The sequence below is a fragment of the Bemisia tabaci genome, chromosome 3 (genome assembly GCF_918797505.1).
Source record: "Bemisia tabaci chromosome 3, PGI_BMITA_v3".
In the NCBI taxonomy this organism is placed as follows: Eukaryota; Metazoa; Arthropoda; class Insecta; order Hemiptera; family Aleyrodidae; genus Bemisia; species Bemisia tabaci.
Genome location: NC_092795.1, coordinates 24,800,522 through 24,819,808, shown reverse-complemented (window position 1 = coordinate 24,819,808; position 19,287 = coordinate 24,800,522). Strand labels below are relative to the sequence as shown.

Here is a 19,287-nt window from a genome sequence, read left to right as displayed (position 1 = left end):
AAATCCCGCATGCCAAATAAGCGGCGAATCCTATCGAAACCACAAATACGAGTTGTTTACACAATTGCAACATCAACGCAAATTGGCTCATTGAGAGCGCTCAATTATTTAAACGCTCTCGCGGAGAGGGGGTTCAAGTGCGTCAAAATTTTCGTAGAAGGGGCTGCGCTGAAGCAGTGAATCGCCGGACTTGAAATTGATTATCTCGGTGTGTGACTTATTTCAGAGAAAAGAAGCCTCAGACGGAAAAAACAATAAAAAACAAAAAGAAACAAAAAACAAAAAAAAACAAAATAAACAAAAAAAAAAAAAATAAAACGAAATAAACAAAAAAAACAAAAAACAAAGAAAAGCAAAAAAACTAAATAAACTAAACGAGAAACAAAACAAAAACAAAACAAAACAAAAAAAAAAAAAAAAAAAAAAAACACAAAGAAAGTCACAAAAAAGCATAAAAAACCACAAAAACTCCGGCTCTGAACGTCTTCATCACGGGCTTCATCTGGTTCATGATTCAGAGGGTCCGGGTCAGATCCAAAACTAACGGCCTCCAGATCTGAAATGGACGGCACCATGTCTTTACGGTTTGTAATATGGGCACAACGTTTAGAGCTGGAGTTTCTTTCTCACCGCCTTTGTCCACAAAAATTCAAAATCGAATTATTACCATGAGTGCATAATACGTGAATGTTCTCACAACGAAGTTTCCTGTTAGTTAAACCTGTTAGTTTAACGAAGTTAAACATGCACCGTGTTAGGCGCAATGCGTGAAATATTCCCACAGTCTTGTAGGCGCTATGCGTTTCACGCTGACCGCTCTGTGTTTGGCGTAATGCGTGAAGTATTCGCGCATTCTTGTAGGCGCTATCCATTTCACGCTGACCGCAATGACCGCACTATGTTTGATGCAATGCGTGAAGTATTCGTGCAGTCTTGTAGGCGCTAATATGTGTTACATGCCGATTGATCGCCGCGCCGAGGCTTCTCCTTTTCATCTGAAGTCCTCGTCATCATTTCTCCCTAAGTCGCGCCGTTCTAGGCCAAATTGTGTGTTTAGTTCCTCTCTTAACTCGACTAATTAAAGGTGCTGTCACTTGTATCACTGAAAGTCGACAAAATTAGAAATTACTTTATTCTCAGGAAATGAGAGATTTAATCGCCTTTTTTCGTTTATAATTTGTTTTTTCTAAATCCGATTTTTTTTTATATCTACATTTCAAAACATTGCAAAATTTGCCGCCCCCTAGATTTGCCGCCATGGGCCGCGGCCCATGTGGCCACCCCCTTAATCCGGCCCTGGCTATAGGAACATCCTCTCTATAACGACGTTGAAAATTTTCAATCATTTTTTATATTCTTGCGTAACAGTCGGCAACGCTGTCCTAAAGTCTTGATAATGACTCGAATGTGAATAGTAGGTACCTAGGTAACAGAATGTGCTAAACATTGTGTGTTTTCGCTACTGCTTAGGCGAGGCGAGAATAAGAAAGATGATGACAAGCAGCGTCACGGAAACTTAGAAACACATTTCTAAATGACTAATTATCTGCACCTAGATGTTATCCCATCGACATCAATGCAGTTCACGGCAGGTTGAACTGTCAACAAACTTGTTTTGCCCGTGAGGACTCCAGCAAACTATGAAATGAACTGATGTCGTCTCAGATCTGTGATAGCTGAAAAAAAGGAAACATTTAAAAAGTAAAAACAGAAGGCCGAGCTTTCCCTTTTCCGTTCAATTTTGATTCGGTATCTGGGTTCTGGGCGCGTGTAAAGTCACTTCCAGGCCACACCTTTTCATTTTCGTGGGTGAAAATCAAATAGACAGGAGGTTTTACACGTACTTAAAGACATGCTCGCTATTTCCTCTTGAGACTTGTCGAGATGGTTTTAAAAAAGCTTTCCTCTATGCAATAGAGTAAAACTAGCAGTTTCTGAACTAAAAATCAGTAACAGTTTACTTCATCTGCATAAAAGGCAAAGTTGTGAGGGAAAAAATCAGAACTTCAGGTAGTGTCGCATGCGAATTTCATTATAACGCGGCCTGGATGCAACTATTCGAGCTTTACGGATGTCTGCGTTGCATACGCACTGGATTGAAGGCGTTTTGATTTCAGACGATAATCGCCTCACCAGCGGCACTCGGTGGAACGAGTCAATGAGAGGAGTCGCTCTGAGGAAACATTAAAAACTCATTTTAATTTTAATACGGGGCGTTGAGGTTTTGGAAGTGGTTTCATTGATTTTATTGTAAAATTTTCTTCAAAAGGCACACCACACCATACGGTTCATAATGTGAAAAAATTTTCAGTTTTAGTCGAAATTTCATGTCCGATCTTTCTAAAAGGCTCCATTAATTATTGTGCGGCGGGCTTCACTGTAAGGATCTAAAATGACAGAGAGCCTTTCATTCTTCATGTGTATACTTCAAAGACATCCCTTAGGCATGACTAAATGCTCTACTGATCATGTTCAGCACATCGCGATATTAAAACTGAAGCACATGCATAGTCGTGCCTAGAAGATTATCCTTATAGTATACGAATGAATTGAAAGCGCTTCACAGTTTTGGATCCTCGCGGTGAAGCCCGCCATTGGCGCCGCGGGTGAAGCGGTGAGTGCCTGGACAGTGAAAACGCCTTCACTCCAGTGCGTATGCAACGCGGACATCCGCAGAGTTCGAATAGTTGTATCTAGGAGTTAGAGTGAAATATGTACGGTGTTCGTCGCATTTAACACCAACTAGAGCAGCTTCGCTTGTTTCACTCACACTGTGACTTAATTCCAGGGTAATCTATTGTGCCGGTGAAGTAAATTATTAATGATTTTTATTGAGACATTGTTAATTCTCCAAATAATGCTTTGATTATTTGAATATTGTATAATAACGTTGCCTTTCTAAAATGTAGGCTGCGGCTCCTACTCTCTCTGATTTAAGAATGAAGAATGCAGGAAAGTCGTTTTACGGTTTACTTTAGGACAAATTTGCGAGTGCGCTTGCTCAACATATTGCTATTTCTTTTCGCTGAGGAGTTAGAAAAGGTCTGGTCTGAAGTGTGAATCAATCGACGGTTAGTTCAGAGTCCGGTGCGGCAAGACTCAAAGCTTGCAGAAAATATGTCTTGCGTTGCTGATTGTTTCAGGACCATCGAATAAGAGCACCAGTGGACTGAATTCATAAAAAAACGGATCAATGATGAAGTGTCTAAAGGAGGCCGGCTTACAGTTCTCGCATAAAACCCTAGGCATTGACAAAAATTTAGTAAATATTTCTTCTCGAGTTTTTTTTTGTATTAAGGTATTTTAGCTTTTAAACAACCTTCACAGACATAGTCATTAAAATGTTTACATCCAAGCCTGAAGAATCCCATCCCCTAGAAAATAGGATTGGTCGAAGTGGCGCAGAGACTGCAAGTGGATTTCATGAGGCCTTAAATATATCATGAAGCAACTGGAGAAATTTTGACGACTCTGGTCAACGGATAAGTTACATAACTACTCGTGCTTAGAAAAGTACAGCCAAGTTTTTAAACAACACATAATGCATATAATAGTAGAAATTAGGCTGAAATAATCTCAACATTTTTCAGTGAAAGAAGGAAATATTACTGGACCGTTTCAGGAGAGTTGTGGTAGCTTTATCATCAACTCTGGGGCGTGCATTGACAAACTATTTTATTGAGATGAAATGAACCATCATTTTAGCTAGATATGGTAAAACACTTTTCAAAATTGACCAAAAAAGGTGGGCACACTTCAGCTCATTTTAAGTACCTGCAAAGTAAATTCATGGTAAAATCTTTTTAGAGCTTTGATAATGAGCTTTAGGGGTACTTTTAAACTGGATCGATTCTTCATTGGACCTTGCCACGATATTTTCAGAGGATGAACAGCTCACGCTACCTAAACTGGCATTGGCAACAATATGTTGTACAATAATGATTTTTTTCACAGTTCATTTTTGTAAATTTATTTGCAAATGCATCACTCAATTGATAACATGCTTTTGGTGGATTATAGAGGTGCCCAAATTGCAAGATTATTCTTCTGGTACCACTAACTATCTTCCTTCATTATATTTTCTTTCAAGATTTACACGAGGAGATTTTTTTCAGAGAAATTAGAAAATACAATTGACACTCTGCACTGGAAATTTATTCAAGATTAACACAGTAATCAAACAAAAAATAGAAAGAGCAAACAATGTTTAAGTGAGTACCTCTTTATACATGTTCACAGGTAAAATGCAAAGTTACAAAAGTGAGTATCAGAGAATGTAGAGATCAATGTGACTGCAGAGAAACAGCATGACAATCTTTTCTCCATGAAGAAATTTCAATATGCTTTGGGCAGTAATCATTGGATAGGAAAACTAATTGTTCAAAAGATGGGGTACAAGAGTGGGGTGATGCAAAAGCTGAAGTAGAAGATTCAAGATGGTGCGAAGGAGACAAATTGAATGAGATGACTTGATACAATAGTGACATTCAAAATTTACTTAAAAAGAGACGTTTAATGATATTCTTCACCCTGAGATACTGTTGACGGCTCATGAAACCAGTGACTACCGAAGAAGATTCTTGGTCAAACCATAGCTCACAAACCATTTCAGAAAAGAATATTGATTTTAACAAAAATTAGATATGAAGCCAATTTAGTCTGACCAAAATACCATTTTGCAACATTGTTAACTGAAAGATTTGTATGAATTGAAAAATTACTTACAGGTTGTAACTTCTAAATACAGATTTTATGGCTGGATCTGACAATGCTTTAATATTCATGATAAATTAAGAATAAAAATATGCAATACAAAATATTTAGAGGGTCAGTTATGACCTTATGATTCAGATTCTAAATTAGACAGATTCTCACCACAGTTTATTCTGCACTTAATTTAACCGTTTCATCTTTGAGGCTTTAAGAAAGTCAGGATTTGAAAGCTGTCCCAGTGAATTTTAAACATATTTTTATAATCCTACTTCAACCTTAACACTTTGTTTTCCAATTCATGTGGACAGAGTCAAGTATCTTCTGTGGAGGTCAAAAATGAAACAGTACAAGAGTGTTTTTTTGATAAATATGAAAAGGAAACAAAAGAGACCCTGATATGTTCATGGTTCCAGTTCTTAATATTACTTTGGTACTACTTATTGAACGTCCAATAAGACAAGGTGCTTTTATCAATTTCAAAATTTTACTTTTCATTTTCATTGATTTAAAAACCCCAATTAATAACTTTTTCTGCAGCCCATTTTACAACAAAAATAAGAAGAAAAAGCTGCTGCCACAAAAGGGGGCAAGATGTTCACAGATGAATGAGGTACAGTGTAACAAACTTCTCTGTAGTTTGCAAGAATTCATTTAAAATTGTTCTCATCTCTCTTGATTAATAGAATTATGACACAAAACTTTGGCATCCCATCCAGCAGAGTAGAGGTTTTGAGTTTTGGGGTGCCACGCTAATCCATGGATGAAGTCTTCATGCCTAGTGTCTTCGTAGCTAGAAGAGAAAACGAGAGATTTATATAGTGAGCATAAAAGTTTGAAAATTTCAATTTTTAGGGTTCGATTCTTAACAATTTTTAAAACAAAAGTGTACTGAAAAAATCTACACTGCAATTGAAGATTCAATATCAACCTTTACATATTTCAAAATAAGTTCTCTAGACAAATATTTGCAATCTTTTTATCTTATAAAATGTCCATTGTTAAATTTTGTACTATTTTTGCTGAAATTTTTGATTACTTTACAAATAATTTTTCGAGCTATAAACCAAAGAAGTCATTTTGTGACAAGCCTTGGATCAAAACTTTAATTTTGAATAAAGGAAAAAATACTTACACACACACAGCACTGTCGGAAGAGACATCAAATACTTTCAAGATATGAGTATCACCGCCGACTGCCAAAAATCTAAAGAAATAAAAATTACAAGAGATTAATAAGCTTGGCTGTAGATGTGCATCAGTAAATGTTTATTAACCACAATTTCAAAAGGTCTTTTTTGAAGAATTTAGATAGTTTGTCTGTTTTCATGTCCAAAGCATGTTGTGAGAGACATCATAGACATTTATAGACAGAGAGATGTCAGAGCAGTGTTCATCCATGTTGTTTAAATTTGACTGAACTGGATTCCAAAAGTGGGGACCAAAATCCAGAACTGTAAAACTCTACTAGGCGACACTTCTATTTCCGAAATCATGAAATTGCCCATCATTCTATTGACAGTAATGTTGCTGATGGATGTATGTACCACAAATGAAGGAAAAAGTATGGGTAATAGGGGATTACTTAAATTCAGTAAAAATGTTTCCTCTGATGAAATGCACTGTGGAAATAATTTCTTGTCAGAAAAAATTATACGGATTACCTTCTATCATTTGATGGGAGAATTCGATGAATCGTTCGGTCATAACAAGGATGAGAGGTGATAAGTTTGTTTCTGACATCTAGAAATTTCAAAGTCCCCCAACTTGTTCCGATGATCACTTCATTATTATTTTGCCATGAGACAGCTGTGAGACTACAGGAAGCATCATCAAGAATTACTGAGAAAAAAAAGAGGCAAAAAGTCAATCATAAAAACTATCACATGTAGAACATTTTTACCAATAAAAAATTAATTCATTAGCATTACAAATACACTAGCTCAATGTTCTATCATTGAAATATGCTGTTTTGAGTCCATTTATTTGTTGAAATTATCCTGAAAAGTATTTTTAAAAAAAAAAAAAAAAAAAAAAAAAGTGCAATCGATATGCAAAAAGCCTTGTAAATCATTTTTTTCTGTTTGCACTGCAAAAATTTAAGATGATGTCTTTAGCCAAAATTGCTCACATAGGAGGAACAAGAGATAATTCTCATGACACCCTAATTTTTTGTGCAACTTTTGCAGCTAATTACAGATAAATACGGATATTGTAAGCTCAGACTTACTTGAAAGATCAGTATAGTTATTGTTATGAACATCTTGCTTACCTGAGGCAGGTTTCGGCTGCCTAAAATCCCATAATATAGCTGAGCCATCAAGTGAGCAGGACACACATATGTTATTACTGTCTTCAATACTTGTTGCAACAGACATCACAGATTGTGTGTGGGCATACTTGTAGCGGTGCTCAACTTCTAGTTTGTCAACTTTCCATTTGATGATACTGAAAAAGATTAAAATTATGATTTTTAAGACTCTATCTTGTAAAGAAAATGCAATGAAAGCACAATGAAAAACTCGATATAGGGTTTAAGACTTCTGTACAACGTGTCACCCTTCAATTCAGTGGAAAAGTCCTCTTAGCTCTGAAAATTTTCAATTTGAAAGCACAAGAAATTCAAACTGCAAATTTTAAGAATCCTCATGAAAATCTTTCTTTTGTTCCCCAGCCTTTAATTACTTCTTTAGCTCTCTGAATGTTATTGGCTACTACAAATTGACTAATATTGATATCTACTGGACCATATTCTTATTTAATTTTCCATTCTAATTTTAGTAAAAATAAAGGGGCAAATTTTTGAAGGCTCACAAGGAGATTGGCTGCAAATAACGAGAGAATAGAATAGTTACTTAATGGCTAAATGCAAAAAATGCATTTATTGATTGAAACATTTGGAACACTCTAATAAGGTCTGTTTCAATCTCTTCAAAGAACATTGCTCGGAACGTTTCCTGGCAATTTTTTTAGAACAATCGAAGAAAATTCACAAAAAATCTTGATGGAAACTGTTGTTTGATTTTCCTTGACATTAATAAAGAATAAGCAGAGACTTACTGCACAATCTGAGTTACACATTTTTGGCTTTGCTCAGCGATATTTTATATTTATCGACAATTGCAAAAAGCTTACTTAGTGTTGCACAAACTTTGTGCCACAAAAATACTCGGAACTCTCCTGGAAGAACTGGTAAAAGCACATCAGCATTTTTACATATTCCATAAATTTATTTGAGTTATGGAAGTGAACTCCAAAGCTATTACCTTAGAGTTTTACAAATTCTTGATACCTGATGTAATTTATTTGACTTCAGGAGGCCCGGAAAATCACAAGAAAATTCTTTTGAGTTAAAGCTCATCAATCTCTGAAAATTGCTCAAATCCTTTTCTAAATGAAAATATTGAAAACAGAAATTGATTAGTTGTGAAACAATTCGGTTTTTCCGTTCATTTTGTTTAGTTGAAAAAAGAGTTTTACCTGCAATCACTGCTGGCACTGACAACTGTGATTTATCAGCAGATACAGCCAAGGAAAGGACCATGTCATCATGCTCAAGCGCTGAGACCTCCGGGCGAAATAAGAACTCATGCTCTTTTTCTGATTCAGTTAGACACAAGACTGTAATTTCTCCATCATCTTTTCCAAAGATGACCTAGGAAGGTAATTCATGAAATGATTTAGAACTGTCTTTCAAAAATAATTAGCCAACCTAAATTGTTTAAAAGCAAGGGTACTTTAATTGTTATTTATGAGGTTCCAGATTTGATCACTGAAGGAGACAAATGTATTGGGAGACTCAAAAATGTGGCATCCGCAATCCAGATAATTATTTCCACAGAATTAAAAATCCATTCAAATGACCGTTTCAGTTTAGAATGGCTCTTTGCAGAAAGGTTTAAACCAATTCTGTTAAGAGGGTGGATTCGGAAAGTAAGATACCAAAGGGGGAAATTCAGAGGATATACGGGGAAAGACTGTGTGTGGGGGAGGATATTAAGGTATAAATTTTTTTCCCTTTTTCTTTTTTGGTTGCGGAGCGACTAATATAGTTAAGATTTATTTACCAGTTTCCTTTCTAGTCTCAGGAACGCTCTGATGATACTAAACATATGAGGGAAGGATGACAACTTTTTAGATTTGTTTTTAATATTGATTGTGATTACCTAATGGGCCTGTTGCAAACTTTTGCTAGAGCAAAAATAAGAGTTGTTTCTTATAGATAATGCCTCAAAAATCACGATGAGCGCATCGGCAAAGTCTGAAATGCACTCATAACTTCACAATCTGCGTAAGAAATTTGCGGTTTTTTGAGCTTCCCGCTTCAAAAACGATACTACGGCACAGGTGAACATTTTATTAGAGGAGTCGTTCCATCGTCGGCAATACTCATCATGGCCGACGCCAATCCGCCAAAACACCTGTGATGGGACAAGATAACACCTGAACAGGATTAGACCAGATAACAATCGGCGTGTTTACGTTCATATTTTCCTCATCCGCCTTGATTGACCTTGAACTCTCCTCGAAATACGCGCGGAACTGCGCAAGCGTCGGCCATGATGAATATTGCCGACGATGGAGCGACTCTTCTAACAAAATGTTCACCTGTGCGTAGTATCGTTTTTGAAGCGGGAAGCTCAAAAAAACGCAAATTTCTTACGCAGATTGTGAAGTTATGAGTGCATTTCAGACTTTGCCGATGCGCTCATCGTGATTTTTGAGGCATTATCTATAGGAAACAACTCTTATTTTTGCTCTAGCAAAAGTTTGCAACAGGCCCATTGTGTTATCTTCAAGAAGTGTTTAGCCCCACTTTTTGTTCCTTCGAAGAAATAAGATACTGGAGGGGTATGGTATGATCATCCATAAGGAAAAGAATACAATATTATGGCTGTTCAGGAGCACTGAGAAAATAATGTTCTTACAATACTTAATGGGAGCGATAAGATTACATCCAACATCCATCCGGTGATACAGTGTCTGACATAGATATTGATCTACATGTGGCCCAGTTTTCTCACTTAAAAATATTTGATCCTTGCTTATTTCCCCCGTTTTAACAAATGAATGCCTAAAAGTTCAAATTCTCTTTCTCAAATATTGGCAAAGAGAGTTACTTGCTGAGGTAGCAAAATTACCCAACTAGCTCTTAAGTGTTGAGGCGGCGCAATGGTTTAGAACTTTGCAAAGTGATAGTGACCATTGATATTCAAAATCAAATTTTCCTGCTCCATCCTCCAAAATAATTCAATTTTCTGTGTACTGACTAAATTTTGTTGAAAGAGAAATATCCTTACAGATTGTGAGACATCTGAGAGAATTTTGCCGTCATTGATGCCAGCTTTACAGTCAAACCCAGTCAGATACTTTTCTTCCCGGGGAGCATCATCCACATTCATGTAATACCATATTGATCCTGTCCAATACCTTGAATTGAGGTTACTCTTGCCTAGAATAGCCCATCCATCTGAAAAATAAAATGAAACAAGTATTACCGCAGGTTAAGTACTCAGGTGATGTCAGGATTCCAGCGAAGAGGATTTTACAACACCTCAATTAGGAGCAAAGTTTTGTTGCGGCAAGATTGTGTGCATCTTCTGCAGCAAGCAAGCCATGCCTTTTTGCCTAATGAAGAATTTGAAATTTTTGAATTCGGGCATAGAGGAATGACTCATAGCCTCTTTTGTCGGAAAACCCACTGGCGAGGAATCATCTGCACTCTGCAGTCTCTTGAGAATGAAACCCTTGAGAGGAGACAGATACTCCTTGGGTCACCAGACATTTGACTAGGCTGGCGGAGTGAGGAGACCCTTTCATTTTCCCTGTTTACCATTGTTTCGATCAGAAAAAGGGACTAACCCTCTATTCAATCTAAAGGAAACCTTACGTCGAGGTTGCAGTCAGTTCTTTTTCTATGAGTTGCCTTGTAAGTGAGGTAATCGGTTGAATACTCATCCCAGAATCAATTTGACTTACAGGTTTCACTTCAGACCCCAATACACAATACAAAGATTACTGTATTTGGTCTATGTCTTTCATCAGCGCTGCTCTCCTCAGGAACCCTGACTGCTGTTAGCAATCACACAAAATTGCTTTATGCCGCAGCAAAACGTACCTTCAAGTTCAAAATTTGGAGATTAGCAAGTGAGGGGCAGCATCAGATAAACCGAATAGTCTACTGTTAAGGGGTTCTAAATCCATTTAGATGAAGAATTAAACTAACAGATGCAGTGGCGTGGCGTGAATTGCGATGTATCGATTGTTCTGCCATTAGAGCCTATGGTAAAGAATCGATTATTAAGGTGTTCGCTGCGAACACCCTGTTGATAGATCTTTTCCCATCGGTTTAAATGGCATAACTATCGATATATCGTAAAGCATGCCACGCCACTGAACAGATGCTTGCGGCAGGGTTTAAATAAGCCTCATTTCACAGATTTTATTTGCCGCATCAGCACAAAAGAGCCAAACAAAGTATGGAGATGCAGGATTTGAAATAAAGAGTTTACCTTCTGCAATATCAAGAAAATCAATGTGCCTTGCTGCGCGGAAGAACTGAGAGCCATAGGAGGTGTCAATGAAACCTTCATCCGTGGAATTGTTTACACCTTGATCCCCAGCCATGGTTTTGGGAAGTGCTCAAAAGCTTTCACAGATACCTGATGAAAGAGGACGAATTCAAATAAAGGAGAACTTCAAGACCTATACAGCTGTATAAATTACACAAGTCTACTGAGATTACTGAGTGGAAAAATCCTAACTTATCAGAAAGTTTTATCAGGTAACTACTGTAGGGAGCCGGCGCGCGTGGCTGACATAAAAAAGTTAGGTTAGAAAACGATCCCAATCAAAATATAAACATAACCTCAATTGGTATATTATGGTTTTTGTGCAAAGTCTTTGAGTTTCCTGGGTTCATCAGCTTCTCAGTCAATGTTTTGTTAAAATTTTACATGATTCGTGCAGTGATAGTATCAGTTTTAGAATATTAACGATGGAGAAGCCTTTTTTACAATTTTTTTTTCAAAAATCTTTCTCTCACCTTTGGTTTCTGTCAACTCTTAAATGAACTTTCCTACCATCGCTTGCCTTTCTTTTACCATGATTATTCTTTGGACTAATTTTCATCGACCATCGGAATCTACTTTATTAAGTAATAGAAAAAGTAGGTTTGTCAGTTAACACTTCAACCTTAGTTTCCATAAGCCGAAGGTTGGCTTTAGCAAAATTCACCATGGAAACTAACCCGATTAGTGTCATCTTTATGAAGAGTGACAGTAAGGGTGATCGACTTCTGTTTCGGTTTCCATTCCAAGACAATTTAAGGCCAGAAACAAGGCAGCAAAAAAGACGCAAAAATCCGTATGCCCTAACAGTGAACGAAGACCTCTTGTACGCTCCTCCGCAGCAATCAACTAATGTCATCAAAGGACAGCTTAGCGGGTTTTCCGATGAAGTTTTATCAACACTGTTTGCGGTGAAGCAAGAGCTATGTGAGCATAAGTTTGAATTGAAAGTCAATGATGTCAGGTTTGTCAGTCATCCAACACTGTTGAACACTCATATTCGTCATGCAGATCTTAGCGACTATAAAGCGAATAGCCCGTCAATATTTCTTGTCAACATTGTCTTTGCCCTCCAAGCGATAGCCAGCCATTCTATTGTAAAATGTTACTATGATCTTAGTAAGCAGCTTGGGATAGCACTCAGGCATGAAGAACAACGATGTGGATATGTGAGCGAGGAGATGAAAACCATGATTGCTATTCATGATGCAACTGCTACCAGGTAATTGTAACAGCTAAATTCACTATTCCTCTTAAAATTGTGGATCCTCTGATGCCAGATTATCGAAGAGGGTAGTATGCTTGGCATAAAAAAGTCCTTAGAATTTATCATACTTCTAGAGGGAAATGATATTGAATGAGTTCTCCATTCCTAGTTAAATAACCTGCTACGATCATCTCGGCTCTTAAAAATTGGTAGGATGACTGAGAATTAATTGAATTTACTTTAAATTAAAAGAGCCGTAAGAAGTTTTTTGTTTTTAATTTACACAAGACAGTAGTATGTGGCACCCTCTGCTAGCCTGCACAACACTATTTACAGAAATAAGAAGAAATTAAGTTAATTGAGAGTCAGATTGAAAATTAATTTGCTCAAGACATCAGAATGTCTATCGAAATCTAAAAATCTATCTTGAAGGGTCTTGTGAACTGACTCCTGTCTGAGCTAAAAGGACGCAATGGTCATGGGCTCACTGCTCTCCTGCATCTCTCAATTTTGGCGAAAGAAGACATAATTATTCTGCTTTTTCAGCATTTCAAATTCCTTGCCTTCTAACTACTGGATTTTGAAGAAAGCATATCCTAAAAATTTAACTCATCCAAAAGTAGGATAACAGATTAATGATATCTCTGGAAAAATGAATTTTTTTATGAATTAAAAATCTCTGCACTTTGTATTTACGTAGGTCAGTCCTATTAATTTGTTGTATGTTTTGCTTTCAGGCCTGAGGAAGCTTCATTAGACGGTCATGAGTCCCCTTTTGATATGATACTAAAGCAGTGTTCACTGGCTCGTAATTTAAAAACGGTATATGAAGATCTAAGTTCCAGTGGTAAAACCCATCTGCGGGTCAATAAATGGATCCAAGCTAGCTTCTGTCTACCTCAAAAAGTTCATCAGTGCCACCGTAAAGGATTTATGGTAGAACCAGAAATGATTGATAAGTACGCATTTTCCTTTACAACGTTTTTTTGTGAATTTGTTTTGTCATTTATTTTAACAGTATTGCTACCATAAGTAGAAAGCCTATCCAGTGTTTTCAAATCTCAAGAACATCTGAACATTCAAAGTAAGATTCTTCTCAAGCTTCAGACTCATTTTCCAGTCGTTGTATATCAAGCTTGAGAACAACACAATGGAGAATTTGCACGCAATTTTCTTATTGCTTCATCTGAAAGTGCCTAATGAGCTGAGTTCGCAATATTTTTCATAATTTTTTTCTGACATGGGAAATTGGAGAAAAATTGATTTAAAAGTGAGAAAATGCGCCGCCTTGTGACGTCATCTGGCGGCATTTCCCATTTAAACACATGTATTTTAGCAGAATCGGTTATTTTGTCATATCTCCTCTAATAATCGCTCAATTTATGAATCAAGGGTATCTTCGTGTTCAGTTCACTCAGAGGATTCCACTTAAACAGGAAATTCATCAAATTTCAGACCCTTGCAAATTCTCCATTACTCCAATACAACTTAATTTTTCTGATCTGCTCAAGGAAGAGCGCATGTAAATTTAGATTTCAACTTGTTTTAAATATGTACTTAGCACTCCAACATATCCTAATTAGTTTTCTTTCGAATTTCAGCTGTTTAAAAAACCTGCGACCATACCATGGAATTTTGCTTTTAACTGATCAGTACAAACTATTGGAAACTATTCCACCAGATGCCAGTCCGGCCCTCACTCGCCTCATCAAAATGTACTCCCCCATTAAAAGTTTGCAAACTTTATCAGCAGATGCTGACTTGACCCTGAAGCAGGTAATACTTTTCTGCCTTAAAAAATTATTGTGTCTTTGAACTGAACTAGAAATGTGAGAAGAAGCCTCTTGATTTAACAATGTTAGTTTGAAAAAGATGCATTTTTGACCGGACCACATGTCAAAATGTCTGATATTCTCTTCAAGGTCTTAAAAACCTTTTTAAATTTGACTACATTTGGCATTATGGAACCACTATTTTTGGGGTATCTGTAAAAGCACCTACCTGCACAGAGATAGTGATGGTGCATATGTTGTCTCTGAAATAAGCCAGAAATGTTAGTTCTTTATTGCCAAATGTAGTCCGATTTGTATAATATTCCTAGAAATGGAAAGCAATAAAGAAACAAAAAGTAGATTGTCACTTGTAATAACCTTCAGTTCAGTGAGGATAGTAGTGGGTAGTTAAATTGGGATCTTCCTTCCCAGTTTAAGTTTTTGATTTTTTGTCTGTTTTTGATTGCACGTATAGTTTTATCACCTCATCAGTTTGATTCCTTTTGTATTTACAGATTTTTCACCTAGTTGGACACCTGCTTTACTGGGGAGATGCTTTGATTATATACCCAATCTGTGATAGTAATGTGTATGTCATGTCCCCTGACGCTCCAACGTACAGCCACTCACCTCTAATAGAACAGTTCTCTGAAAGTTTTCCGGGACATAACCTTTTGCAGGTCTTAATTTATTTTTTCATATCTTTTCAGCAACTTAATCCGGTTACTTTGAAACCTCTCCTGTTACACAAAATTCTCACCAAATTTTGATAGTCATGTAGATATATTTGGGCTATCGAAAATATTAATACCCATTTGTTGAAAAAATGTATCTTTATTAACTCTTTGTGATAAGCCTCTAAGGATGACTGGTCTATCACGATAAATTAGGTATATTATATGTATGTAATCCAGAACAGATTAAGAGCAGCAATCCAATATCTTCGTCATAACACGTATGCTGAACTTCAGAACTTATTATCACGGTTTTTCCTAAAAACAATTCAACGGAATCTAACTTTTGTTTTTTTGTTCCTCAGGTGATGAGCGAATTTTCCTTGCCCATGTCTATGCGACAAAAGATTAGCCCTTTGTGTCAACCTCATGAGCAAGCTGAACTAGTCCAGATTCTTGTTTGGTTACTCCAACATCGGCTCTTACTCCAGCTTCATACTTATATTTTTTTCATCCCCACCCAGTCTGGCCTGTCTAATCATCAGGTATTCCTTTACCTCCTCTTTTGCATTTTCTCGTCAAATCAACTTCACATTGAATTCCAAGTGTCATAAATTATCGACGGATTCAATAGATAAGGCTCTTGCAAGCAGCTAAAAGTGATCTCATCTTTCTATTTTGTGAAACATTTATGAATAACAAAAATGTCAGCATCAGGAAAAACTTCAATAACAGGAAATTAATAGGTATTTTAGGCCATCAAAATGGCATTAGGAAATTAGTGGAGAAATTTTGACAATTGGCCTCCAGACAAGGTATGAATTAAAGCACTTGGCAACATGTTCACTCTTTAAAAGTTCTCTAAGAAAACAAATTGCCCAATGGGACGTCCGAAAATAACTCTTAACCAAGATGAAAATGTTTACAATTATTATCGGTCAAATAGTAGGATGTAATTTGTATAATGTAAGTCCCATTTGATCAATTTTAAAATTAATTATTAATATCTCATTCAGGAGTTGATTCCAAAGTCTTTTAAAACTGTATAACCACAACTTCTCTTTTGGAACTTTTGCTCATGATCCTTTATTTTGTTACAGGAGCAATCTGGTCCGAGTAGTCATCAGTATTTCTCAAGAGAAGAACGGAATGATAGCTTTCAAAGCAATTCCGATATAGAAACTAGTAGTGCGAGAGAACCCAGTGAAAGTGATATTAGCTCCAATGTAAGCGATGATAAAGTTCTAAATTTCACACACCTAGAAAATGTTAATTACTCCTCATTTGATGAGCCAGTGGATCAAATAGATGGGATTTCTAGTCAGGAGTTTCTAGCCGATTTTAATGAGGAGGAGCGCTCATCTCTATTAAAAATTCCCGCTTGCTCAAGTCCAGAGGATTTTTATCTTCTCATCAGGTTATGCAAGAGAGGATACTTACATGGGATGCACCATCTGGAGGAAATAATGTACTTAGAAAATGTCCGCAGATCTCAGCTTCTACAAATTTTAGATAAATTTAGAGATGTTCTCATCACTTGTGAAATGGAAGACCTTGCGATTTCGATGTTTCATTCACATTCTGCAGACTGAAACCAATTTTTTTCAAATCCTAAACTTGTGGAAGGAGTCATTTTTTGTGATATCAGTAAGTTTTGAAATATTTTACTTTCTTTTTTTACACCTCTCAACGTTTTTTAATGTAAAAGAAGTGAAGTGTAAGAAAACAATTGCGTTCACCCAGTGGTGATTCATGACATAGAAGCTTCACATGACTTTCTTTACGCAGGCTGTATGGTTGAACTACAGTATTGAGGAGGGATGGAAAATTTTTTCTGAGACTAGGTTACGAGTAATCTGGGTCCACGTCTACACTGCAAGTTTTCAAAATCTGTTTCCTTCAAATCCAACCAACACCAACTTCTATCACAACCAATTTGACCAAGGAGGGTTTGTTTGCAGTAAAAATTGGTTCTACATAGAGTGGTGGCAAAATATATGACTTTCATTGTCTCAGGCAAAAAAAAAAAAAATAAATAAATAAATAAATAAGAAGTGAATGGATCACAAAATTTTAGGATATAATTCGGCAATGCTGGGTAAAAGTAAAGATGCTGATTCCTGAGCTTGAAAACACTAAAACTGACCATGTAGAACAAATAATCCTTGCAGTAATATGCAATCAATTAGAAATTTGTGCTGTAGAAAAATGTATACACAGCCAGGTGAGGACTTTAGTCAAAGTATATTTTCATTTATATTTCACCCTCGTAAAATCGGAAATGTTTCCCTACTCTACAAATAATCGTTGATTTGGCTATTGCTAGATCCAAAGATTTTGCACCTGTGGTTTTAAAAAGAAAGACGTTCAAGCAGTTTCATGAAACTAACTGATCAAAAAGTTATTTTTTGTAACTTTTTCTTCAGACCTGCGGGCAATGCACTCTCTATCAAGTAATGTGAGACCGTTTTAAGCGTTGTTGGGGCTGTATGTAGTTTACAATTTCATAAATGCCGAAATTTTGTGAAATATTGCTTCAAATTGGCGGAAGTAAAATATAGTTTCTTTATCAGCACAAAAATTGGTGGAATAAACCTCTCTGTAGCCAGTATGAAGCTTTTGGAAAAGACCTGTCATTCTTGGTGTAGTTTATTGTTTATATTTTAATTTCGTGTAAAGTTAAGTGCAATATTTATTCATCGGGCTGCATTTCTTAGCTTCAAAGTGACATTCTCATTACCATCAAATTTTCCTTTGCTTGGTACTTGTCCTCTTTTGTATTGTCACTATCTTTTTAATTTCCATCATTCCAAGTAATCTTCAAGACTTTATCGAATGATTAAAAAAATAAATAGAACGCTAAATGCTATAAGGTGGTATTGCTGGCTCAAGCAATGTATTGATGACAGCTGTCCATAATGATCCCTTATCTGAAGTTCGATTTCCTGCTGCAAAATCATCAAGGCAGATGAGGTTACAAGAAGGATTATTTTTCTGCCCCTAATATCTTTAATTTAAGAAGTAATGTCAAGCTTTTTTCAGAGGGAAAGGCAATGATTTTATCAATTTGATGTTTAAAAAATTTAGAACAAAGTTAATAAGCTAGTCAGACAATCATAAGCAGTCCAGTTTAAGGAATTTGTTCTTTTGCGCAGAATATGGAATGGCTAGAAATACTCAAAGTAATGCTAGCACCAAGGTGCTGGAACGGAAAGGAAGTGTTTGGTGGAGAAAATCAATATCTAAAATTGGTGAAATAATGAAAAAGCTGATATGAAGTAAGCTGTTTTGAAGAAAATTTGAAAGTTAACTTCAAAAGTAGAAAAGTTAGTCTGTATTTTACTTGAATTTAAGAAAAAGAGAATGCTCTTAGTCTGTTAGGGAAATATTTGTGAAAATCATCAACCTATATCCATGGAAATTTCTCACCCCAAAATGTTCCAAAACTCAGGGATTACTGCGTGTGAAGTTAAGGGATCTATGAACTGGCTGCAAAATCCAATTTCTTAAAATTCTCTTTTAACAACTTGAAAAAAAAAAGAAAAGAAAAAAAACCAGGCATGAATAAATACTATTGAAATTGCGGAGAGTATTGAAACTCAAGGAACAATAGGTTGAGGCTCGAGGTTTGATTGAAATTTGACATTTTATAGGAATTTAATTTAAGTCTGGAAGTCGTTTGCCGGTGAAATTTTAAAATTGGTTACTATTCTAGATTATTGTTTTTATTTGTTACAAAATAAGTTTTTTATGAAGTCTGTTATTCCTCGTCTAGTTTTCCCAACCAGGCGGGTCTACTAATCTAAAATTTATACTTAAAAATATCGCGTGATTGTTATTTATGAAAAAATAAAAGCTGTCTGCATGATTGATTCATATTTGTTTCAATTTTAGACCTGCAAAGTTACTTCAAAGTACACATTTTCGATGAAATTGGAGAAACAATGTTCTTGATTGGTGTGCTTCAAAATATCTGTTTAATTGTTTTTGGTAGGGGGGGGGGGGGGATTTTTTTCATTCTCTTTGAAGTTCAGTATTTTATCATTTGTTGGATGTTAGTATAATTTCGAAATTCTACGGCACCTTCAATAATCATAATAATACCTTTATTGGTATTTGCTGAGGATTGAGAATTTTTCTATTAATTTAAAAAAAATTTAGTAGTTCATTTTTGTATAATACCGTATAGCATATTGTAGAATGGTCCGAGTTTGAGTCGTTTTGGAGAACAATTATAAAATCTAAAATTACTATAGCTGCCAAAATTGTGGCTAACACTGAACTGAAATTTTTGAAACCATGTCAAGGTAGATTAGGAAGGAGAAATCAAACTAGATTTGGATTAATGAAAATAG

The 19,287-nt window shown here is 36.0% G+C and overlaps 2 protein-coding genes across 3 annotated transcripts; one reads left to right on the top strand and one right to left on the bottom strand.

The window, feature by feature from the left end:
- Positions 1-4,133: 4,133 nt before the first annotated feature.
- On the bottom strand, positions 4,134-11,505 carry LOC109031158 (methylosome protein WDR77). Of its 2 annotated transcripts, none has more exons than XM_072298051.1 (5): positions 8,191-8,365; positions 6,983-7,158; positions 6,375-6,552; positions 5,846-5,917; positions 4,134-5,503 (listed from the first exon to the last, which is right to left on the bottom strand). In XM_072298051.1, exons 2-5 carry the CDS (start codon positions 7,086-7,088, stop codon positions 5,377-5,379), a joined length of 483 nt encoding a protein of 160 aa, XP_072154152.1. In that variant the 5' UTR covers positions 7,089-7,158; positions 8,191-8,365; the 3' UTR covers positions 4,134-5,376. The 2 variants fall into 2 exon arrangements, 1 of the variants encoding a protein (XP_072154152.1); XR_011899508.1 differs by lacking the exons at positions 4,134-5,503; positions 5,846-5,917 and adding exons at positions 10,011-10,180; positions 11,223-11,505.
- A 112-nt stretch (positions 11,506-11,617) lies between these two features.
- Nprl3 (GATOR complex protein Nprl3) lies at positions 11,618-18,804 on the top strand. The gene is made up of 6 exons (XM_019042512.2): positions 11,618-12,501; positions 13,224-13,445; positions 14,088-14,262; positions 14,774-14,938; positions 15,298-15,477; positions 16,033-18,804. Exons 1-6 carry the CDS (start codon positions 11,948-11,950, stop codon positions 16,522-16,524), a joined length of 1,788 nt encoding a protein of 595 aa, XP_018898057.2. The 5' UTR covers positions 11,618-11,947; the 3' UTR covers positions 16,525-18,804.
- Positions 18,805-19,287: the final 483 nt, after the last annotated feature.

Bases quoted from the DNA above. Each gene is read 5' to 3' on its own strand.
- LOC109031158 (XM_072298051.1), bottom strand. From the start codon at position 7,088: ATGTCTGTTGCAACAAGTATTGAAGACAGTAATAACATATGTGTGTCC. The intron at 6,553-6,982 runs GTAAGCAAGATG...TTTTTTTCTCAG, and splicing joins GCAGCCGAAACCTGCCTCAG to TAATTCTTGATGATGCTTCC. The intron at 5,504-5,845 runs GTAAGTATTTTT...TTTCTCTTCTAG, and splicing joins TCCGACAGTGCTGTGTGTGT to CTACGAAGACACTAGGCATG.
- Nprl3 (XM_019042512.2), top strand. From the start codon at position 11,948: ATGGAAACTAACCCGATTAGTGTCATCTTTATGAAGAGTGACAGTAAG. The intron at 14,939-15,297 runs GTCTTAATTTAT...TTTGTTCCTCAG, and splicing joins CGGGACATAACCTTTTGCAG to GTGATGAGCGAATTTTCCTT. The intron at 15,478-16,032 runs GTATTCCTTTAC...ATTTTGTTACAG, and splicing joins CTGGCCTGTCTAATCATCAG to GAGCAATCTGGTCCGAGTAG.